This window comes from Leuciscus leuciscus (assembly GCF_965113295.1).
Source record: "Leuciscus leuciscus genome assembly, chromosome: 17".
In the NCBI taxonomy this organism is placed as follows: Eukaryota; Metazoa; Chordata; class Actinopteri; order Cypriniformes; family Leuciscidae; genus Leuciscus; species Leuciscus leuciscus.
The window spans coordinates 19,575,203-19,600,643 of record NC_138741.1 but is presented as its reverse complement, the minus strand read 5'-3'; the positions used below and the strand labels follow the sequence as shown (position 1 = coordinate 19,600,643).

The window sequence follows — 25,441 nt, the reverse complement described above, 5'->3', positions numbered from 1 at the left end:
ACCTGGCAAAGGCTTTTGACACCATTGACCGCCAAGTCCTTTGGGTCATTCTGGAGAAGTTTGGGGTGCCACCAAGGTTTCTGGACATCCTACAACAGTTTCACGTTGGCATGCAGGCTCGTGTTATTGTGGGTACATCTCAATCCCCCTCCTTTCCTGTGCAGGCAGGAGTGAAACAGGGGTGTGTACAGGCTCCAGTGATCTTCAACCTTTTCCTGGCAGCAGTCACCCTCCTCTCCCACAACTCCCTCAGCCCCAACGAGGGTGTTTGCCTACAGTTTCATCTGGACGGGAACCTCTTTATCCTCCGTTAATGTTGTATGCGCAGTCTACCAAGCTTGTGGCCTACAAGTCAACCTCCAAAAGACCATTGATCTGAAAGTGAACAACCAAGAGATCATTGCACAGACCACGGTCCCCACCCCCACACCCCCTGAATTCTACATCTATGGCACACCAGTAAAGGTTGTTAAGCACTTATTGCAAAATACTTATTGTTTTAGTCTGACACTTTGTGTGCATGAAAATACGCTTAATGTCACTGATGCTGTATCTCAAACATGAGCACAGTTTAAGAAAATGTGAGATTTCCAATTGAACTAAATCAATTTGATTCAAACATTTCTCATCATATTCTACCAAGACCAAGGTGAGTGAGTGAGCCAATAAAAGGGAAGCTATAAGCAATTTTTTTATAGCTCTATACTCTTACTGTATGTCAGTAATTGTCTTATCTGTGCCTATTTTTATTACTCATAGGGACTTTTTGGAGAAATCTCAAAGACAAAGAGTGTGCTATACTTACATGAAACATAATTGAGAACTCTATTAAGTCTACTGAGCTTTGATGGAGAAACCTCTGAGGTTTCCTCTGGGAAGAACCTTCAATAGCTCACTCACTGAAAATATCTTGCAGCCACATCCAACACAAACCCACCAAGTGGAGAATCCGGTGCTTGCAATTAAACTGGCGCTTATCTTCTAAAGTCACTCACAACGCAGTAATTAGAGGCACAACGTGGGACGAGGTACCTACTGAAGGGCACAATGATGATAGAGCGGGACGGTGATCTCAGTAACTCCGGTTCCTAGTCAGTTTTTACTGCACGAGTCTAATGGTGTCTTTTGAATGCTTCTTTTTCTGCATTTGTTCAGAATGTGACTAACTGAAAACTGATGTTTAAAAGCAGACACTCATTTTTAGTAGTGCATGGGAATGTTAACCTGTGGAAACTCTGTCACTCTAATAATGAACTAAACCTTCGTCAGACTGTTACCCATTTTGCACCTGCATAAGTGCTTGTTAAAGTGTAGCTACTGGAATAGTTTTTACAGATGTGGGCAGTGGAAATGCGGTTTGATTGAAATTAACTCAAAAAGGAAATTAAAATCACCTTAAGAAATAAAATATATCACTACCAATTTTATAGGTGAGGAAATTGAATATCATTTTTTGTTTTTTTGTTCACATCCTCCATATCATTATATAAATGTTTGAGAGGTGTCCTTACCCTTTACAGAAAATCAAGTGGTATTTGTTTTCATTGTTGTTTTTGTGTTGTTCTCTGTCTGACATGAGTCTGGTTGGTATGTGTACATAGTATATCTCTACTGAAAGTAGATCATTCTTGTTTAACTTTTTTTCTTTGCCTTTCTTGTGACACATGTCTTCTATCTCAGTTTGGAGATCTCTATCACCTTATCTTGGAGGTCTTATGGGGACAACAAAGTCTTCTTTTTCAAAGTTCTACTAGTGTTTCATTGGCATCGGGTGAGGTTGAGACTGTTTTTACATGTCCCAGATTGACTGGTATTTTCAGACTGCGGTATCATTAACAAAGACACCTGGGTAACTGGGTGCTTTTATAGGCCAGGTGGATGCAGGTGTTTCTGCTGGTAAATGTTTATAAGGAATTGCTGACCTGTAGTCTCACATAGCAGAGCTTCATTAGAGTTCATGGCCTGTTATGGTAACCTCACAACCTGCTGAAATGACCAACGTAACTGGTCACCATCATACAGTATGTTGTATGTCAGAGAAGCTTGTCATATACACACAATTATATAGGCTACTTGTCCTATATATACACGTTTCATCTATGGAATCAGCAGACCGTTAGTGACTTTTATGCACCATGCGCCTCAGCACTCGGTAATCTCGTTCTGTGACTTTAAGTGGTCTTCCGTTCCGCTTCGTGGCTGAGTTGCTGCTGTTCCTAAATGCTTCCACTTTCCAATAATGGCACTTACAGAAGACTGTGGAATATTTAGTAGGTAAGAAATTTCACAAACTGACTTATTACAAAGGTGCCATCCTATCACAGCTTGAATTCACTGAGCTCTTCAGAACAACCAGTTTTATCACAAATGTTTGTAAATCCAGACTGCGTGGCTATAGGTGCTTGATTTTCTACTCTGGTGGAAATGGGTCTCTCAATTAAGAGGTGTCTCTCAATACTTTTGTCCATAGTCCATATAGGTATATAGATAAGTACAAGTGTATATACACTTAATTAGGCAATTTATGTAATAATAATAATTATATTTTATTTATAAATATATGATACATACATACAAGCTTAAATGTGTATATACAGTGTATGTATATAATTTGTGTTATTTTTTTATAGTTTTTTTAATGTTTGTTTATTTGTTTGTTTGCAGCTGTGCCTAGTGCATATATCATATATATATAGACACACACACACATTAATTACAAAGCTTTTTTAGCTCTCGCACCATTTTTGATATCCTGCCAATGTATAATCACTGCTCTAATATACTGATAATAGCCTAGTTTGAGTTCGGACATGAACACTGAGTCATCTTTGTGGTGAGGAGAAAGAGTGAATAATAAAAAGGGAAGCCTTCATGGTGGTTGTATCCCGTAGATGTTAAATGGAAACTATAATTTCACACACACACACACAAAATGGTTGACCAAAATGCCACATTGACTCAAAATGGCTGACTTAGCTTCATTGTGGCTAATAAGTGGTGTAAGTTCTAATGTGACCTTTGTGTCTGAAGCATGATCTCATCTTTTTGCAATGGTAACCCAATAGAGCTCTGATGTTCTGACAGGAGCATGGGCAGTGTTCAGCTGATCTTTGATTCCGGCACATACAGATATAAAATGTGCCCTTCTTCATTAGGACGGTATACACACAATGTATTGCTTTTTAATTTAAACTGTGCAATAAGTGCAATAAACAATTATAAACTACATTTAAGTTTTTTATATAACTTTATTCTTAAGCTTGCTTGAATAGGAAATTAAGAGTATAAGGTTATGAATTCAAATTTCAAGAACACAGGATATTGCCATGACATTAATTTAGCCCATTGCTGTGCATCATTTTGGCCTCTAGGAAGGAGGGAGTAATACATTTCTTTGTCTTGTTTGCCAGTCATCATCATCTTTATCCTCTTCTATTTTTAAAACCCCGGTAGCGCAGGTCGAGTTCGCTGAGAGTTCACCTCTAAATGCTCAGGATCAGTTTACTACTCTGGACTTACAGTTTCCTTCCTCTCCATCAGGTAGATATAGCCTGAGCAGAAACTGTGCAGTAACAAAGGCAGCCATTTTGTTTCTTGTTTAAGGTGTTAGTTCAGATATACCAACAAAGATTCTTCCAGCCTAACATTTTAATGTTAGGATATAGTGGTAATATTGTGAAACATCTTCCTGTAATTTCCAAATCAGGCCTTAAGGCCCGTTCACACCAGTATGATAACTATAAAGATAACGATAATGATATAGTGATAAAATGATAAAAGAATAGCAGAGTCCACACCACAGCTATAACGATATAGAGGAACGATATCATTGGGATCACTTTCAGAAATAGTTTTTTTCCAGCATTTGAACGATAAAACACTGACAGCCAATCAGAATCCATTCAGATTTAAGGGCTTGAGCATTTAAAATGGCAGACAACATTGCGGATGTCATGGGTTAGCTGTGATGAATGAATCGCATGGCAACAGGAATTAAATTACAACAAGCTTTAATATAACACACAGGAAAACTCAGAAGAATAAGGGTACACAGCTACTTACATAAACGAGAATGGACAAAGGTACAGACAGAAACTCAGGGTATAAATGCATGAGGCAAACAAAGGAAAGTAATCAGGTAGGAAATTAATGAGAACTCAAAAGGACAGGCAAACGGAAAAAATAATCAACAGTTAATAGCCGAGGTCAGCTGTGTATTAAAGCCGTGTATATGCTACAAGAACAGCAAAAACATGTTCAATGGCATGTTGTACATACTTTTAAACTGCAGTGCGCAAGCTTAGAATAAACTGACTGTCATCGTGTGTTGGTGTGGACACAAATTTATCGTTAATAGTTATCTTTATAGCTATCGTTCTTGGTGTGAACGGGCCTTTAGGGAGCTTGGACTTTACACAACCTCTAAACAATCCAATATTGAAAATTTCCCTCATTAACCTTTCAATGATGTTTTTTCAGTAAAGACATATCTCACACTGCTATCCTCAAAATAGCCGCAATTCATAAAAAGCCCATATATGCGAGGCAAAATGAGAATGTGTGTGCATATCAAGTTCAGCGTGTCTGTTATCCACTCTCTGACTCTATTTTTACTGTCAGTAAACAAGCTAGACAGCAGTGCAGTAGCTAAACGTGCATATTCTGTTATCACGTTGATCGTCCTAGTCAAGCCCCTGTGATGAGAGGGGAGATTCCGTAAATGATTCCCCACAGGAAGGGCAAAACAGCATTCTGATTTGTCCCGTCCTGTCCTAAGTGCCTATTTTTCCATGATGTCATAAAGGTTGCCTGGCGATAAGGTTTCAGAGGTCTGAATTTAAAATCCAAACTCCTGTTTAGCAGACACTTGATAGTGGACACACAGAGGTGTTAGAATAGGACTGTTTGTATACCAGTTCTGGGCAGTTCAGGAAACTGAAGGGTAGAATTATGGAACGCCTGCATTAGCATTTATCACATGACTGACTTTGCAATGTCATAAAGTTGCTAGAATGTCAAAAACAGCTGTGTTGGGTGGCCACTATTGGATATCAATTAAAGTTCTTTTATAAACTTTTGCAGGCTTTAAGATTGTGAAAGTTTGGTTTATTCTTGTCTTATGGGCAGATATTGAAATAAAGGCTACATTTCCAATGTAATAGTTTTTTTTCCTTCTCTTTCTGGCTAACAGAGTAAGCTTCCTGTGCTTCTGCTCGGCCGATCGGCTGACCTCAGACCAGGAGAATTCGTGGTTGCCATCGGCAGCCCATTTTCCCTCCAGAATACGGTTACCACAGGGATAGTAAGCACCACGCAGAGAGGCGGGAAAGAGCTGGGTCTACGAAACTCAGATATGGATTACATTCAGACTGACGCCATCATTAATGTGAGTGAATAATTGCACTCTTTCTAACTGCAAATTTTATTTATTGCTTTTTTTATTTATTTAAGTAATTTATTACTTTTTTATTATTATTTTTATGTCTGTCTTTCCATCTGATGTTCTTATCATGAGGCTCACACATCATATGCACGCACAAATCAAGACACATAACCCAAGCATGTCCTAACACATGAAATGTCTCTTTTACAGTATGGCAACTCAGGAGGACCATTAGTCAATCTGGTGAGCATTTTCTCATTCTTCAATAAAATCCCATATATGAATATACACTATGTATTTGCACAGAGCATGGCTGTGTGGTAATCATCAGGACCCATTTTCATGAATGTGTCTGGTGTTACAGTAATGTTACCCAGTGAGACCCAGTGTAATTTGACATTACCCTACATCTAACCCTCAGTCAAATGTATAAAAGGGCATCTTTTTTAAGTTCATGTCCCAAGGATTACAGTAAATAGTGAATATATAAGGGATAATGTACATTATCGAAAGATAAACCCTGATAAGGTGATCAGGTCCTGCAGTGGAGGGGTCTTACATGTATATCATCCCAAAGGTGTTTTTGTGATAATGACCATTTGAACGTACATAATCCAATTAAATGGCTTACCAAATAAATAAATAATTATACATGAAATACTTATTTGAGTCATAGTTACTTAAGTATTATTTATGTACTATTATACTATTTATTAGTACTTTCTTTTGGCTTTTATTTTCAGTTTTCATTTTCATTTTGAGAAATTATGTTATGTGCTTTTGTGTGTAATTATATGATTACAAATTATAAGGCATCATTTCTAATTTTCATTAGTTTCAGGTAGTTTCAACAATTTTAATTTAATTTTATTTCAGAAAAAATACATGTTATTATACAGAAAATCATTTTTAATAGTTTTGGTTAAAATAACAATACTGTTTTGGGTTAAAAGGATCACAAATTATTTTAGAATCTAATATAATATGAGAGTCGTGTTCTTGATTGGTTTCCAGGGGCAACTTGACTTGAAGTTTATTTAGATGTTACTTACTACATTTCCTACGTTTTTGGACATGAAATGTCATTTTTAAAGTATGTCAGCAGCAGGATAATCATGTGCATACCTGATCATTCATTTTCCTGTAGGATGGTGAAGTGATAGGGATCAACACATTGAAGGTGACAGCCGGAATCTCCTTTGCTATTCCTTCAGACAAGATACGTCAGTTTCTTGCTGAGTCGTATGACAGACTGGCCAGAGGTACGACATATCCAGAACTGATATATGACATAGAGTAGCGGTGTGTTACTTTATTCTTTATACTAGCTTACATTTTGTTCATCTGGCTGTTTTACAGGTAGAGGAGCGACCAAAAAAAGATACATCGGTGTTCGTATGATGACCCTCACTCCTGCGTGAGTACATAACCACTTCCATGCATCAAACTAATGAATACCTAAGGTTAATGTCATGATCATGAAACATTTTACATGATTTTGTAATCCTATGAGGTCTCTGTTTTTATACTCTGCATGATTTACAGTACCATATTACACAGAGTGTTAGTTTTAATATTTTCTTTAATTCTTTGATGGCAACAGATCTGATGTTATTCTATTCATTCCCGCTTGCAGACTGTCCAAAGAGCTGAAAGGTCGACTGCGAGACTTCCCTGACATCACTTCAGGAGCCTACGTGATTGAGGTCATCTCCAAAACCCCAGCTGCAGCGTGAGTCACCAAAACTCAAAATCCCATAATGCCAAGCAGGTCAAGAGCACAGGTCAACTCGTTTGGCAGCGCTCGCATGCTGTTTTTACTGGCCACATGCTCTCTGCCGTCATGCTTGGAGGGATATTGCCTTTGGCTCCATCTGTCTCCACATGTTTTAAATTTATGTTAGAGCCCCATCAAAACACACTCGCACAAAAACCTGCTGATGTTCATCATTTCAGCCCGACATGTTTATTGACTCTCATAAAAAACCTCTTATTCTGTTTTGAAAAGCATTATGTGCGTAAGAGCGAGAGAGGCATCTAAAGTGCTGAAAATGCATACGAATTAAAGGGATAGTTCAGCTAAAAATTAAAACTCATGTCGTTCCAAACTTGTATGACTTTCTTTTTTTTTTCGGTGAAACTTTCATTGGACAGAAAAAAAAAAAACAGCTAAAATATTCCTACAGAACCAAAAAAAAAGAAAATGTCATGGAGCAACATGAGGGTGAGTAAATTATGACAGATTTTTATTTTCGTGTGGACAATTCCTTTAAATTCGACTAACAACTTCCAGTTAGTCACCCAAATCATGTGACTCAGGTCCTGTCACTGCCACATCACATCCGTTAGCATTTTTGTCTTCAATACATGTCTGTTAAAAACAAAAGCAAACACGTACTCAAAGGCAAATTTATGGTTTGCAGGTTCGTGTGATGAAATTCTTTGTGTATGAAACACTGTTTTGTTATAATTCCACAACCACAGTCCAATCCACTGCCCACCACATCCTGATCCAGGACATTTTTAGTTTTCCTGAAAGCTTGGACATGTTAAGAACAAGCTCAGATGGCACCCAGACACACAAACAACTGCTTCTTTCCTCCCGGTGCGACATCACTACGGTTATGATTCACAATTGAATAACAGATGATCACCAAATGTCACACTTGCAGTCCAACAAACAGGAAGTACTTGTGAAGTCTAGTATATAACCTAGGTGGTTACTCTGTCAGAGCATGTGGATACGATCTCAGTGTGTTTTGTTTGACCTAATATAGATGTAGGAGTATATATCTGAAATATGGCTTAAAAAGCCATTTGAAGTGATAAGGTCTGAATTATAGAGCCATTACGCTTTTGAATGTTGATGTTTTGATGAAGCGTACAGTTTTAAAAATACATTACGTACAGCCTTCAGCGTTGGTTTTGGAAGCTATTTTGGAGTAATTCTGGGAAATCCAGCAATATTAGATTTGTACTGGAGAGGTTTCAGTCTTTGTGATGTAAATTCTCTAAAGATGAAGAAACCTTCATTTTCTAGTCCTCTTTTGTCCTCCTCCTCAAATGCCTTTTCCCTCTTCTCTTGTTTCTTCTGCAGAGGTGGACTTAAGGAACACGACGTCATTATTTCCATCAATGGTCAGCGCATCTCTACAGCAACGGATGTGAGCGCGGCCATCAAAAAGGACACCAGTTTACGTGTGGTGGTTCGACGTGGCAACGAGGACGTCATCCTCACTATCATTCCCATGGAGATTGACCCTTGAGCTGGTGCTCATCGGCCCCACCAATGAACTTACCGGGTGTGTCCTCTGTCCCGCCCCAACGAGGGACGTCTTGCCAATTGTCCGTGCTCTTGAAATGACGGGCAGGGTGAAAGCTCAGCCTGAGATTTTAGACTGTACAGAGCACATTGATGTAGACTCACATTTATTAATGTTTTTACTTTAATCAAAATGAATGATTTAGGATGCTACTACTGTTTATTGTTCGACATAAGCCATTGGATAGGATTAGATTTTCCAGAATACACATTTTCTCTTCCATTACCCAACAATTTAGAGCACAGCAGCTTAAAGATTTTTTTTGGACTTGTTTGGAATTTTTGTAATATAAATATAAATTTTTGTTGTTTAAAAGATTAAAAACTTTTTGATATTGCGCTTTTCTAGAGCAAAAATGTTTCAAATGTTTTTTTAATAAAAGTTTTACTGGATAATTTGAAGACTACAATTGCACATGAAAAAATTACAAATAAAAAATACAAAAAAATGTACATGACAGAACATGGTGGTGTATTAACAAGACATTAATGGCAGTTACTGGTAGTACTTTTGACCTCTACATCTCAATATTAGATTCTGTTGAAGTCTATATACGACCGTTAAACAATTTGGGGTTGGTAAGATCAAAATTATTATTTTATTCAGCAAGGATGCATTCAACTGATCAGAAATGACAGTATAGACATTTATAATGATTCAGAAGATTTCAGTTTCAAATAAGTAATGTTCTTTTGAACTTTGTATTCATCAAAGAATCCTAAAAGAAAAATGTATCACGGTTTCCACAAAAATATGAACCAGCACAACTATTTTTTAACTTTGACAATAATATGAAATGTTTCTTGAGCAATAAATCAGCATATTAGGATCATGTGACACTGAAGACTGAATAATGGAAGTTCAGCTTTGCTGTCACAGGAATAAATTACATGTTAACTATATTCAAAAAGAAAACAGTTGTTTTTAAATTGTAACATTTCACAATATTACTGTTTAACTGTATTTTTGATCAAATAAATACAACCTTAGTGAGCAGAAGTGACTTCTTACAAAAACATGTAAAATCTCAAAAACTTTAGAAAAGTTGTGTACATGAAAACACAAAGTCATTCTTTGTCCAGACAATAAAACTATTTTGTCAATATTTTTTTACTGTTTAAAAGCTCAAACTGTTTACGTGAAGAAAAACAAAATAAAATAAAATATGATCACGTTGTTTTTTTTGTTTTTTTTTTGCTGTGCACTTCACAGAATTGGCTGAAATCATGAACTTTCAGTGTATGTCATGCATGGCACACAGCTTTCAGCTGGCACTGACAGGTGCCAAAAAAAAAAGTCTGGAATAACAAGCCCAGAACCCAAGCCAATACTTCCAGATTGTTCTCTCTACAGCATGAGAAAATAATTGAAAGGTTTGATTAAGCTACAGTTTGTTTAATAACAATCACTCATAAATTAGCCAGCACTATTCTAGTGTTGTTACGGCAGTGTTGTGAAAACTGAAATCACTGATTTTGTATACACAGAATATAATTATGCAGTGATTGAAAATTTACCATTACATTAAAAAGAGGTGAGAACCACTGGCAAACCTCAGCTTTTTCCCCCATAAATGAACTAAATGAACCAGCGACCTTTTGACCTTATTGTCCTGTGTTCAGTAAACTCCAGTGAACACACGCCATCTGGTGGTGATAGTGTGTAACAACACTCACATAAACAACAGGTATAAACAACAACATATTAAAAGTGAACTTCATGTGAATTTAATGATGTTGATGAGAGTTTTTGTGTGATAATCAGACAAAATAGTGTGCTCTTTATTATTCCAACCACAAAAATGATATAAAAAATACACCAAGATTAATAAGGAAAAGGGCAAAACTAAGACAAGTAAGGTAAAAGGTAAAAGGTACCCTCCCCCCCCCCCAAATAAATAAATAAATAAATAAATAAATAAAAAGCAAGAGACAGACACACACACACACACACACACACTTCCCATACATATTTCACGCAAGTAGAGGGCGCTATCATACAGTGACAGCAGAAATAGGCTCATTCAGAGTCCCAGCATCCTCCTCCCACTGCCTACTGCAGATGAATCCATTCAGATATGTCATAATAATATCCCAGTGATATTATACCAAAGCAGACTGATGTATAATGAGTGAATGTAAGTAGAAAATACAGTATTTTCAACATAACACCTGTCTCAGTTATAGATTATTTGTTTGGTACTATTTTAACCAAGACTGTTCTTAAGGGTTTTATTTTAAACATTCTATTGATCAAAGAATCCTGAAAATAAAATGTATCACCACTTTCACAAAAATAGCTATTAGGCAGTACAACGGTATTCAACACTGATAATAATAATAAATGTTTCTTGAGCAGCAAATCAGCATATTAGAATGATTTCTGAAGGATCATGTGACACTGAAAACTGGAGTAATGATGCTGAAAATTCAGCTTTGCATCACAGGAATAAATTACATTTAATGTAAATTGTAATAATATTTCTGTCACAATACTAAAAATCCAAAGACAAAGACGAGTTAAGAGATTCAAAAACAAATTAATAAGAAAAATAAACCAAGTCCACATCTAAGCTCAACCACTAACACAAACAATAACCGACAGTGAACTGAGAACAGATAATGAACAGAATATTAACATGTGTGATCAGATTAATCAGTAACCATAGTAACAAAGGGAAACTGAACAAAGGAAACAGGAAACAACGCTGAGCAAACTAAAAGTCCATGAAAATTAAATTAAGACAAAATAACTGAATAAGTGTGACATTTTTACAATATTACTGTTTTTGCCTTGGTGACCATAAGAGACCCCAAACTTTTGAGCAGTGTGTAGATACAACAAACGACAAAGTGTATCCATATTTCACTATAGCGCCATCCTTTTTTTTATATATATATTTTTTTTTATAAATAATGAATGAATACACAGATAAAATATAAACCAAGCAAAAATAGGGAGACAAATTATACAATATAATATTTGTGGATAAACTGGAGCTATTTAATCAATCCATTTTGCCCAATATTCTTCTGGTTTTGTTATTATTATTGTTTAATTTTCTCCACAAATATAGGCTAATGTATAAATTCTTGCGTGGGTGTTTTGGGCTGTTTTTATTGTTGTTGTTTGTTTGTTTGTTTGTTTGATTTTTGCAGTAAACATGATTCCGAATAGATACTGAAGTAGTTTAACACATATTTGAGGGTATAAAGCCCATGGACAGTGACACACAGTTATGTAATAGACCATGTGAGATTTAGTTGTATCGTAAACAGTTGGTACCAAGGATGGCTGTCTCTCATGCGGTGACCTATGACCCCATCTAAGGACGTGTGTGTGAGATCATCTATTATCTCAGTGGTGATGCCAGTGGCTGCGAGTGCATTTACTGAGGCCTCCATCATTCACAGGCATCAGTACTAATTACAATATCTTTACTGTAAACAGTCAGAAGAATGAACGAGAGCACTGGGAAGGCTCTCTGCTCCAGTAAACAACAACGTTTGGCCGAGTCCATCCATAAATTAAAATTCAGTCATTATTTATTTATCCTTGTGATGTTCCAAACACATATGTCTTTGTTTGTTCGGTGGAACACAAAAGGAGATGTTAGGTGGAACGACAGCCTTTCACAGAATAGCATTCATTGTATAAAAAAAAAAAAAAAGATGCAATGAAAGTGAATATTGCCCGAGGCTGTCGGCCCATAACATTTTGCCTAATATCTCCTTTTGTATTCCATATAGAAAAGAGAAATACACACATGTTTGGAACAATGTGTGTTTTATTGTGGTTCATTTTAAAAAGAACCTCATAGCGTATCAAGACAGCACAGATGAATAGGGTAAAGTAAACGTTTTAATATATATTACCATACTTCCCCAGTTGGTTAATCACATTTCATTAAAACAAATGCTTTATTTTACAAGTTTTATGAAATGTTATGTTTAAATGATGCACTATCTAATTAAATATGCACTATTTTGCATACATTTCCATAACAGAAATCTGACCAGAAGATAAAGCCAGGTTCAAAATCTTGTTTAATTTTAACTTATTGAAAAATCTTTTCAAATGAAAAGCTCTGCCAGTTCTATCAGTGCTGTTTTGATTTAAAACACCAGGAGGCAGTATGAAACCTTATCGAGATGATGAAAATAGAATTTTTAAAAACCACATTCCCTTAGAAATACACCCTTTAAGACCCTTTAAGATTTTTTTCAAGAATATTTCGTTTTTCATTTTTTGAGACACAAAACTCTTCTGATTTTAATGAAAACCCCAGCAATTCATACGACAAAAAACCCAACAGACTTATAACACCTTTTGATTTTTTTTGACAATAAACTAGTCAGGAATAAAAAAATAAAAAAACAGGAAGGTTTGTTGATGGGTAGCTTTGTACGTTTTTGTTTTGATTGACGAGTAAGAAACATTCCTCATTGGTCAAGCCGGAGGCGTGGCGTAACGGTGCCACGCAGCTCTAGGCGAAAAAAACGGATCCTACTATGGCGAAGGCAATGAATATTAATGAGGTCAAGTTAACGTTGCTTGGTAACCTTGGAGCGTTCAGTCAAGTTTCCTAATTAATATTTACAAGTCTTCCTTCTCCATAGTAGGATTGGCTAACTTTCAGTCAATCAGTTTACTGGTCGAACGTCACGCAAAGCATTCATTATTCATGAGACAAGCACGGAGGCTCTTTAAAGTTAAATAAACGCCGCGGCGCGACTTGTGTTGCAGTTGCACACAGTGTGCAGAGGCGCTGAGAGACAGACAGGCAACGAACCGAGACGAACAGACCCGAACCTGCGTGGCAAAAAGATTCTTCTAGAGAATGACGTCCATTTGTCCAAGATGCGATAAGACTGTGTTTTTCGGTGAGAGTTTTCCTCTAGAATGATCACTTAGCAGAAGTCTAAGCCAAGTTCATTTCATTGTTATCATATCATTGGATTGGACTAATTTACTCAAATTGCAGGGCATTTAAATTATGTTCTGAAAGGTCAATGTTTTTTTTTTTTTTTTTTTTTTTTAAGGAATAAACTTCTGCAAATCTTGGCAGAGTTAGGCTACATAACAAGTGTTTGGAAAGTGTATTTGTTGGTTTTGGAGTCATTGGGTTATAAGCAGTGGGAATTGAACACTTATTTTCTTTTTGGGATATTGAAGACCTCATTATCCAGTTTAATAGTTCCAAATATTTCATGGTGTAGCATCGGATAGATACTTTATGGTGTGTGTGTGTGTGTGTGTGTGTGTGTGTGTGTGTGTGTGTGTGTGTGTGTTTAAATGCTTTATAACAAATTATGTTTTATAAGCAGCCTGCTTTATTATTGTTCTTCGTCTGTTTGGGATTTATGTGAATAAATGCAATGTATGTCCATATAGCCTACTAATATTCTTACCTTTAGCCTACACATCAGTACTTCAGCCCCAAACAAAAGGGGTGTTCCTAACCTTGAGAAACATTCTGAAAAGTAGGCTATGTGTCTGCTTTTTAAACGGTTAAATTAATCTGTCTAGTAGTTTTAACTGGGTCTGAGGAAAAGATGTAGGGTAAAATAATAGGTTAATTTCAAAATTGTTATTATGAATTTTCTCGCATAGGGATATATGGGACCCCAAACTGTCAGTCTCAAGAAGAAGAAGAAGTCTTATCTTGCAGCCTGTGCAGAACTAAGTATTTTTATTAATAGGTCAAGCACAAGTGACCCAGACGCTTCCACAACCGCATTGGAGGATGTTCTCTAGTCTGTCTCGTTTTTGTCACGTTATGTGCTCCTGTTTAGTATTCTGTCCCGGGATCCAGTAGCCACAGGGTTAGTAAATGCTTTAGCTCATGAAAAGAGAATTGGGTGACAGTGTTACGTAAGAATTTGGCAAGGGACTCTTGGAACAAAGTGAGAGGATCTGTTGTGCTACTGTTGCAGGTTAGCGGATGGAGTAACGGTCTGTCTGGCTGCGCTGAAGAGGAGATGTTAGCTTGATGATTTGATATCCCCATTGAGCCTAGACTTCTGAAAATGTCTGACTCTATGTGCTCTCTGTTTGACCTGACTAGTTTTGTGTGATGGAATGTGTGTGTGAGAAAGACAGACCTTAGGAATGTTGGCTGGTTAGTGTGTGAGGTTCTGGGATGGTGGGTTTAGTCCCCCATATGCACAATGCACAATGTCAACCTGGCAAATGTTTTTTGTACTATATTATAGGTCTTTCGCTTGGTATTTTATCACTACAATCTTAAAAATGACAGAGATTTTCGCAGCGATGCCATAGAAGAACCATTTTTGTTTCCCCAAATAACCTTTCAGTCAACAGTTCCTAAAAAAACGTTTTTCTTAGTGTGAAGAACATTCTAAATCTTAAAGGTATAGGGTTGGCTGTAGCAGTCATGTGGTACAAGTCAGAGCTTTGAAGTCGTTTACATTCATTATTATTGTAATGTTATGTGCTTTGAGAGATGGGGTAATTTAACGCTGTCTCTCATGACACTTTCCAGACTCTGCTCTGGCTATGCGCATTCATGTGTTATGGAGAAGTAAAGCATTTTCTGTAAAGCTGCTTTGAAACGATATGTGTTGTTAAAAGCACTCTACAAATGAATGTGAATTGAATTGAAGGGAGGGTGCGATCTTATGCATTCAAAGCTAGCTTGCTGCTAGCCTCTCTGAAATTGCCTACCCTTCCTCAAAGAACCCTTTTCCACTGTAAATAAACTTTTGTGGAATTGAGAGGTTCAGTGGATGTTAAAGGTTCTTCATTGAACCATCAATGCTAATATAGAACCTTTTTTTTTAAGAGTGAAAATCTCAAATCTAAAAGTACTTTTATTTATTTCATTTTTTGTGTGGAATGTTGACGAGTGTCTTTCTCAAAATCACTTTTTATTTCTCATTCCTATGCTCCAAAGTCCATGGTTGTTTACTGTGTATTTGCTCATAGCAAACTATTGATTTTTTTCTTCTTTTTTTCTTTCTTTTCGTAGTTATGTTAAATTCAGGAGCTGATAGACAAATGAGAGAACACAGGCAAGCAGTTTTGTGCAATGGAAGTTGTAAAACATTACTAAAGAAGGCTGAAAATCAGCATACCCTACCATTCAGAAGTGTGGGGTCCTTAAGAGGCTGCATTTCTATAATCAAAAATACAGTAAAAACAGTAATTTTGTGAAATAATACTACAATTTAAAATAACTGTTTCAATTGGAATACTTTTTAAAATATTATTTATTCCTCTGATGGCAATGCTGAATGTTCATCAGCCATTTCTCCAGTCACATGATCCTTCATTAATCATTCTAATATGCTGATTTTTCTGCTCAAGAAACATTTATATGTTTTATAACTATGTTTTATAACATTTATAACTATGAATGTTGAAAATAGCTGTGCGGCTCAATATTTTTGTGAAGCCATTTTTTAAAGATTAATTAATAAATAGAAAGTTTAAAAGAACATTTAAAGTATTAATAAAAAAATAAAAAAATACTGACCCCAAACTTTTAAACGGTAGTGTTTCTACTTTTGTCATTGCTTAGTTTCTTTTGAAATATCAGTGAAATGCTTGAGTTGAACTGCTTGTGAAGATCAGAAAGTCAGAGATAAGATGCACTTTTCAACATCCTCTTGATAGGAGCAGATCTGACTCAGCAGGGTTTGCGTTGTAACATGATCTCCCTTTGGAGCTTTTCTTCAGATGGTCTAGTTTGTTCTTCCTCTCCTTTGATGCTGCATTGTTCAGCTGCACACACACACACACACACACACACACACACACACACACACACACACACACACACACACACACACACACACACACACACACACACACACACACACACACACACACACACACACACACACACATACATACAGACCCCACCCATTAGAATTAGTATTTTGTGTGGAAAGTCTTTCTCAGAGCTCTTGTAAGTACTGTTTATAGATATCTCGACAGATATAAATGCACAAACACGCACACAATTGTAGTTGCTGTGTTAAGCTGTATTTCAGCATTTGCCGAGCTGGGCACACCTGAAAAGAACTATGAATTTACAGTAACAGTAATTATAAAAGTTATATAAATAAAGATTTTAAAGTCCCGCTTTAGTCAATAATTGTATCCTTTAAAACTCACCTTTGATCACCAAAAAAAAAAAAAAAAAAAGAATCCGTCATGCCTTGAATGTAACTCTACACACTTGCCTCGTTTAGTATACGCGGTTCTATGATTATGCAAATTAGCCTTGCCTCCACTCCCTCTCACCAGCTCAGAGATCCACTCGTTGATGTGATTGGTTACAGTTTGTGACATCAGAAACACCAGTGATTTCAAACGGCGTTTTTGAGTTTTAAGGAGAAAATACTCAGCAATGGTGATGACTTATGAATATGCACATGGTTTGTCTTAAAGCATATTAAAAACACCAGATTGACATATAAAAAACATTAAAAGCTTGATTTTTACCACAGGGGAACTTTAAGTACTCTACCATTCAAAAGTTTGGGTTCAGAAGATATTTTTTATTTTATGTTTTTGAAAGATTTCTCTTATGCTCATGGCTGCTTTTATTTGATAAAAAATAGAGTAAAATAGTTAAATTGTGAAATATTTGTACAATTTAAAAATAACTTTATATTTTAATTAATTATTTCATTAATCCCTTCTAATATGCTGATTTGGTGCTCAAGAAACATTTCTTATTATCAATGTTGTAAAAAGTTTGCGCTTAATATATTTGCGGAAACCGTGATCAATTAATTTTTTTGAAATAAACTTTTCTGTCTTTACTGTCACTTTTGAATGCAATTTTGCTGAATTAACTTTTTTTTTTTTTCATTAAATCTTACTGACCCTAATCTTTTGAGTGGTAGTGTATATGCTTGAATTTTGTAAAAAAAAAAAAAAAATTTGTATCTTATTAATTGTGTGTAATTTAGAGGTATATCACTGCAGTTAAAGCTGTCACCCTCAGTTATATATACGGTATCACACACTGACGCATTACACTCTCTCCCTGTTCTAGCTGAGAAAGTGAGCTCTCTGGGGAAAAACTGGCACCGCTTCTGTCTGAAATGTGAACGATGTAGTAAGATTCTGTCTCCTGGAGGCCATGCGGAGGTAAGCAGAACTAAAGCTGATACTGCTGGCTGAGATGCCATTAAAGGGTTAGTTCACCCAAAAATGAATATTCTGTCAGTACATTAATTACTCACCCTCATGTTGTTCCAACCCTGTCAGACTTTCGTTGATCTTCGGAAAACACAAACTAAGATATTTTTTATGAAATCTGAGAGCTGTCTTACTCCTTCATAGGCTTCTATGTAATTTCATTCTGCCAGCCCAGAAAAGTTAGTAAAAACATTGTTAAAATAGTCCAAGTGACTACAGTGGCTCAACCTTAAGTTTATCAAGTGACGAGAATACTTTTTGTGCGCAAAAAAACCCCCCAAAATAATTACTTTATTCAACTATTCATTTTCTTCTGTGTGGGCCTCTGACGTTAGTTCACGAGAGAGCCACGACGCATGCGCGAAAACTGAGAAGATGATGCAGATGGGACTCGATGTAGGGTTTAAAATGGTTCTAAAGTGAGCATTTCCTGGATGTCCGAATCGTGAGAAACCAACGAGAAAACGTAAAAGTGCCTTACCAATTCCCGAAAATGAATGACTTATCTTTCACACTTTCCATCAAATGATCGTGAGCGGCATCTTCTCAGTTCTCGCTCATGCATCGTGGCGTTCTCGTGAACTCCCGTCAGAGGCCCACACGGAAGAAAACGAATAGTTGAATAAAGTCGTTGCGCACAAAAAGTATTCTCGTAGCTTGATAAACTTAAAACTGTAGTCACTTAGACTATTTTAACAATGTTTTACTAACCTTTCTTTCTTTCTTTCTCTTTCTTTCTTTCGTTCTTTCTTTCTTTCTTTCTTTCTTTCTTTCTTTCTTTCTTTCTTTCTTTCTTTCTTTCTTTCCTTCTTTTTTTTTTCTTTCTTTCTTTCCTTCCTTCCTTCCTTCCTTCCTTCCTTCCTTCCTTCCTTCCTTCCTTCCTTCCTTCCTTCCTTCCTTCTCCTTTGATCAGACAGCACAGACATGATCCCTGATGACAGATAAATGGGATTCTGGATGTCCTACTTCTTGGTCTGCATGTATGTTGGTCTGTAGAGTTTCAGGCTTGCACATCCTCAGTGTCATAGTTTAGCAGGAGATCACACAACCGACTCTTAAAGCTCAAGCCATTGGGTTGACACTGATTCTAGGTCATACATGTCCTTGCCTATTTCAGTGCCCCTCACTGTACTTTCTTCTTCCTTTCTTCTTTTCTCTCTCCTTCTTATTGTCCTGACATGTTCGATGGTCTTGTCTGATACATTAGAAGACATTTTCTAGTTCAGTGATCTGAGTTGTCTTTTGTCCCTGTTTGGGTTAAATGATTGTTCATCCATCCGTCTGTAAGTCCACACTCCACCCGTAGACTTGTCACTCATCAGGAGTAGAAGTTTATGGAGGAATTGAAAGTCCTACAATGACCTTAAGCACAGATAATCAGTATTTATAGTAACCTCATTGGATCTGTCTGGAATGCTCTCTGACTGTCAGGGAGAGATTACAATTACATTCACTATTAAAATTGAATGGAAAAAATGTAGCATGTTTGTTTTCTTGAAACGGTTACATAAAACCATTCCCATACTCATTTGAACCCTAAACATCAAAATAGCAAAGAACGAAAGGATATGGTATAAATATCCTCAGTACTCCTTACTAAAAGCATTTGATTTTGCTTTTATTCTGTCATTGCTTTTACTCTTTTTACAGTATGAACAGAAAAGAGATTGACAGACACAGCAGGGTGAAGAATGACTGACTGTGTTAACAGGAAGCGAAACAAATTCTTTTAGTCTTGGGCTTTACTACTACTTGCCTCTTACAGGAAATGTAAATCATAATATACTTAACCGCAATGAAATTCATGGAGAAATGGCAGTAATCTGTCATTTTCAAATGCATGTTCAGTCCGGTACAGCTGCTACATTTCAAATAACTTTACTGAACATGTACTGTAGGTGTCTGTAAGCCTATGCACTTTCTCTCCCACACAGTGTTACTGTGGGTTTTTACCAGAACTATTACAAGGACAATGTAGGGACAAAGATAGTGTTCATTCAAACCAGAAAACAATCGTCTGCTTTTCTGCTTCTCTTCCTTTCTTCCTTCTCCCTCCTTCTCTCTCTCATCACGCTCACGCTTGCACGCACACAAACACAAAAGTCACATACAGCTTTAGTTTAATTATAAGGTGAGTTTGGACTGAAGGAGGTTTTTTTTTTATTGCTTTTTCATTTGTGTTGATAAAAATGGATGGACAAACAGCTCTTCATTGTCTCGCTGAAAGATATATTTAGTCTCGTTACTCTTCTATTAAAGTTACTGTTTCCCCTTCTTTTGAGAACTGTGTGCTCTTTTTTTTCTTTTTTTTTTTTCTTTTGTGAACGGTGTGTGCTCTTTTTCTCTTATTGTGTTCAAAACAGCAGGAGGTTGTGTTGTTGGTGTTCACTCTCTGCAGGTGTCGACTGCCTTTTTTTTCTAACTCTATTCTTTGGGAAATGGCTCTCAGTGGGAACGCAAACTGTATTTTTAGCTTGTCACAACAGAGACACCGAGTTAGATGTTGCTTTTAATATAATATATCAAATGTATAAAAAAGGCCTGATTAAGATGGTAATAAAAATAAATAAGTAAATATCTGTTTGTTCAGTTTAGCACAGTGCCGCTGCTAGCCATTTTGGTGCCCTAAGCATAATTACTTTATGATGCCCCCCACATCATATTAATTAGAGAAAGTAAAATCTTCACAGCTTTGCTGACTTTGTAAACATATGTAGAATAGCCAACACACACTACACATTTGAAAGTGCAAACTTTTCTTCAGTAAACAGAATAGCAAAATAAAAAAATAAATAAAAATAATCCAGACATGTTTTTCCCAAATTCAATGTCACTTTGAATAAATTACATTTATTAGACAAAATATTCAAACAAAGAATCTCATACCGGAAAAAATGATAAACATTTAAAACTGAAAGCATGGCAGCCAATAAGTTCTCCCCCTTTATTATTTATTTATTAACTATTTGATAAATCTAATATAATATAATATAAAAGCATAATAGAATGAGGTGCAATAATGCACACAATTAAACAGTATTGTTTGCTTTATATCATTCATAATGACATTTTATATTTTTTATATATTTAACAGGAATTGTTAGCCTATTTTCTAAAATAGAGCAATTAAATTATCTTGTCCCCCCTTTTTTGTTACATATACATGGCTAAAATGAATAATATTTCTATAGGCTAATGAAATAATATCGGCATTATAATTTTTTTTCATTATAGGCTATTTTTGGTGCCCCCTCAGCACTTGGTGCCCTACGCACAGCGCGTGATGTGCGTGGTGGGAGCGGCGGCGCTGGTTTAGCATGTTATTTTGGATTTAATGTTTTGAGCACACATGCACTAAAACGCTTGCACACTAAAATAGAGGTGTGTGTGTACTTGTACAACTAGCTTTGTGAGGACCAGTTTGAGTTTTAAACCATTGGAGTGAGGACAAAGAGAGTAAAGTGAGTACATTTTGGCCGGTCCTCACTTTCTGAGACCCCTTTAAAGGCCTGTTTGAGGGTCAAGACTTGGTTTTAGGGATAAGGTTATAATTAGGTTAAGGGTAGGTTTAGGGTCAGGGTTTGGGTTTGGTGCTTAGTTGTGATGGGTAAGGTTAGGGTAAGCGGCTAGAGATTGCATTGTGTCAATGAATGTCCTCATAAAGATAGATGTACAAAAGTGTGTGTGTAAGGAGGCTTGAATTTCACTCTGATTTGAGCCTGACTGGGTCTTTTTATGCAGTCTGGGAGGAGCAGGAAGGAACAGAAGGATAAACAATGACCTCTAATGAATCCAGCACGACACAAGCCTCTTTCTCTCTTTCATTCTGTCTCTCACACACACTTCTGAAAATATTACCTTGCTTGAAAATTTAGGTTTTAGTAGAAGGATGTCTTGCACAAATTTTTATTTAATTTACAAATACACGTTTTTATATATATATATATATATATAAAAAGTATTATTGGTAGTCAACTAAATATGTGTAAGCACTCTGCAATTAGAATATTTTTCTCATTTTAGTTTTAGTATGGTTTATTGATGTGATTTAAAAAAAAAAAAACTATACATTTGTACAGTGGGAAATTGAGCAAATTAAGTAAAATAAAGTTAAAATGGACTAATAAAGATATTCTCTCTTTTTCTCTATCAGCACGATGGATTGCCTTACTGTCATAAACCCTGCTACGGAACTCTCTTTGGACCAAAAGGTATGTACAATAAATTGTATTTGGAGTTTGTAAGGTGTTTTGTGTGTACGTGTAAAAATGTGAGACATTTAATTGGAAATATAGTGCATTTTCATCTTCATACAAAGCTAAGAATTTAGGTGCTAACAGGTTTTTAATGGGTATTTGGATTTTTTTTTTGTTCTAGCTGCTCTCTGTATCCATGTACAGGAAATAAAGGTTTGAATCAGGGCTCATTTAGAGACATCTGACTCTCTGTGACTTTTTTAGAATAACCTTCCAACCAAAGACCATTCACTCACCACTAGAAACCTTATCGTTTGTGTGTGTGTGATAGAGAGAGAGAACAGAGAGAGAGAGAGAGAGAGAGAGAGAACAGAGGGGTCATTTTTTACCCTCATGTCAGCAGAGGTTGACTAGCTTTTTTGGTACTTTTTCTCCCTTTTGGAGCTGAACATCACTTGAAGAGATCCTTAAAAATATCATAAAGTCTTACAGGTTTGCAACAACAAGAGTTAATGATGATTCAGTTTTGTTTTGTTTTTTGGGTGAACTATCATTTAAAGTCCCCATAAAATCAAAATTGAAGTTTTTTCGCTTTTAGTATGAATAAGCTGTTGTCTATAAGCTAATGTGCTCCAAAACAATGACAAAATTAGCATTTAGTAGATATACAGTGGGGAGAACAAGTATTTGATACACTGCCGATTTTGCAGGTTTTCCTACTTACAAAGCATGTAGAAGTCTGTCATTTTTATCATAGGTACACTTCAACTGTGATAGATGGAATCTAAAACAAAAATCCAGAAAATCACATTGTATGATTTTTAAATAATTAATTTGCATTTTATTGCATGACATAAGTATTTGATCACCTACCAACCAGTAAGAATTCCGGCTCTCACAGACCTGTTAGTTTTTCTTTAAGAAGCTCTTCTGTTCTCCACTCATTACCTGTATTAACTGTACCTGTTTGAACTTGTTACCTGTATAAAAGACACCCGTCCACACACTTAATCAAACAGACTCCAACCTCTCCACAATGGCCAAGACCAGAGAGCTGTGTAAGGACATCAGGGATAAAATTGTAGACCGGCACAAGGCTGGGATGGGCTACAGGACAATAGGCAAGCAGCTTGGTGAGAAGGCAACAACTGTTGGCGCAATTATTAGAAAATGGAAGAAGTTCAAGATGACGGTCAATCTCCCTCGGTCTGGGGCACCATGCAAGATCTCACCTCGTGGGGCATCAATGATCATGTGGAAGGTGAGGGATCAGCCCAGAACTACACGGCAGGACTTGGTCAATGACCTGAAGAGAGCTGGGACCACAGTCTCAAAGAAAACCATTAGTAACACACTACGCCGTCATGGATTAAAATCCTGTAGCGCACGCAAGGTCCCCCTGCTCAAGCCAGCGCATGTCCAGGCCCGTATGAAGTTTGCCAATGACCATCTGGATGATCCAGAGGAGGAATGGGAGAAGGTCATGTGGTCTGATGAGACAAAAATAGAGCTTTGTGGTCTAAACTCCACTCGCCGTGTTTGGAGGAAGAAGGATGAGTACAACCCCAAGAACACCATCCCAACCGTGAAGCATGGAGGTGGAAACATCATTCTTTGGGGATGCTTTTCTGCAAAGGGGACAGGACGACTGCACCGTATTGAGGGGAGGATGGATGGGGCCATGTATCGCGAGATCTTGGCCAACAACCTCCTTCCCTCAGTAAGAGCATTGAAGATGGGTCGTGGCTGGGTCTTCCAGCATGACAACGACTCGAAACACACAGCCAGGGCAACTAAGGAGTGGCTCCGTAAGAAGCATCTCAAGGTCCTGGAGTGGCCTAGCCAGTCTCCAGACCTGAAACCAATAGAAAATCTTTGGAGGGAGCTGAAAGTCCGTAATGCCCAGCGACAGCCCCGAAACCTGAAGGATCTGGAGAAGGTCTGTATGAAGTGTGTGCAAACCTGGTCAAGAACTACAGGAAACGTGTAATCTCTGTAATTGCAAACAAAGGTTTCTGTACCAAATATTAAGTTCTGCTTTTCTGATGTATCAAATACTTATGTCATGCAATAAAATGCAAATCAATTACTTAAAAATCATACAATGTGATTTTCTGGATTTTTGTTTTAGATTCCGTCACTCACAGTTGAAGAGTACCTATGATAAAAAGTACAGACTTCTACATGCTTTGTAAGTGGGAAAACCTGCAAAATCGGCAGTGGATCAAATACTTGTTCTCCCCACTGTAAACATTCAAAACTTACTGTCTCTCACTTCGTTATGTCCCACCCTGTCTTCCTGTTTCAGTGGAAATTACGTCAACACATTGAAAAATGCGGTGCGTTTCAAGGCACTTCAGTGGGCCTTTCAAGGGGCTTACACAACTCCATTTCAACTAAAAACTGAAAACTTTTTATGCATTTTGGCCGTTCATTTACACGACAATGGTGTTTTAGGCTTTTGAAAACCGGTTTCAAATTGCAAGTTTTTGAAAACAATACCGTTATCACCTTCATGTAAACTATAAAAACGTGAATATGTGAAACGATGACGTCATGCGCATGCTTATTACGTGTTCAGTCTATAGGCGCGTAATGTCTCTTTACAAAGTGACATCACCAACAACTGGCCTGTTTTTAGTCATTTTTGTGGATCCGTGTGAACGGGGATCGTTTTTGACTACGTTGTCACCTGTATGCAAAAATTTTAAACCCTTAAAAAACGTTTCTGTTTTTAGTACATCGTTGTCGTGTAAACGTTCCCTTAATATCTGCTACTTTCTTGTTGATTGAAGCCAGATTAAAGCAGGTCTTCCAGGTTGGACCAGATCATATCCGTAGATGGCGAAAAGTTGCTCCTGCTACTTTGATGCGTATATGGTGTGTGAGTGGTATTGGTTAGTTGTCCCAACGAGTGAGAAAGTTTGAGATGAAGCAACTAAATCTCGAACCTCCAGATAATCACCCATTTTAAAAAGACCCCGAACAGAGGAGAGTCTGCTGGCAAAAAGAGAACGCAACCGAGCTCGTAATAAAACATCAATCAACATTGGCTTGGCTTTAGGAGATAGCGAGAACTGAGGGATTTGAAATGTTGTAAAAGTGATGTGAAGATTTTATTACTGAAAAGTGAGTAAGGCATTTTATTGAATGAATACATTGCCATGTGTACAGTAGCTCTCTAACATAGTTCATTGTAAAGCATTATCTATTTTGAAGGGTAATTTCATTATGGTTGTTGTAGCGCTGTGTCAAGTCAAGTCAAGTCATCTTTATCCAAATAGCCTAGCGCTTTATACAGTACAGATTGTTTTAAAACAGCTTTACAGTGATGACAGGAAAATAATCAACAAAGTTTATTT

General features: G+C 36.8%; 2 protein-coding genes across 2 annotated transcripts in view; both read left to right on the top strand.

Moving 5' to 3' along the window:
• The window catches only part of htra1a (HtrA serine peptidase 1a), a 25,930-nt gene extending 16,052 nt beyond the window's left edge, over positions 1–9,878 (top strand). Inside the window, exons 4-9 of the mRNA XM_082142564.1 lie at positions 5,192–5,386; positions 5,594–5,626; positions 6,531–6,645; positions 6,743–6,800; positions 7,020–7,115; positions 8,481–9,878. Of these exons, the coding sequence (XP_081998690.1) occupies positions 5,192–5,386; positions 5,594–5,626; positions 6,531–6,645; positions 6,743–6,800; positions 7,020–7,115; positions 8,481–8,649 (666 nt within the window). The 3' untranslated portion in view covers positions 8,650–9,878. The remainder of the gene's footprint in view (positions 1–5,191; positions 5,387–5,593; positions 5,627–6,530; positions 6,646–6,742; positions 6,801–7,019; positions 7,116–8,480) is intronic.
• Positions 9,879–13,411: 3,533 nt separating this feature from the next.
• The window catches only part of crip3 (cysteine-rich protein 3), a 17,156-nt gene continuing 5,126 nt past the window's right edge, over positions 13,412–25,441 (top strand). The window contains exons 1-3 of the mRNA XM_082142574.1: positions 13,412–13,589; positions 17,738–17,832; positions 22,037–22,094. Coding sequence (XP_081998700.1) covers positions 13,547–13,589; positions 17,738–17,832; positions 22,037–22,094 — 196 coding nt within the window. The 5' untranslated portion in view covers positions 13,412–13,546. The remainder of the gene's footprint in view (positions 13,590–17,737; positions 17,833–22,036; positions 22,095–25,441) is intronic.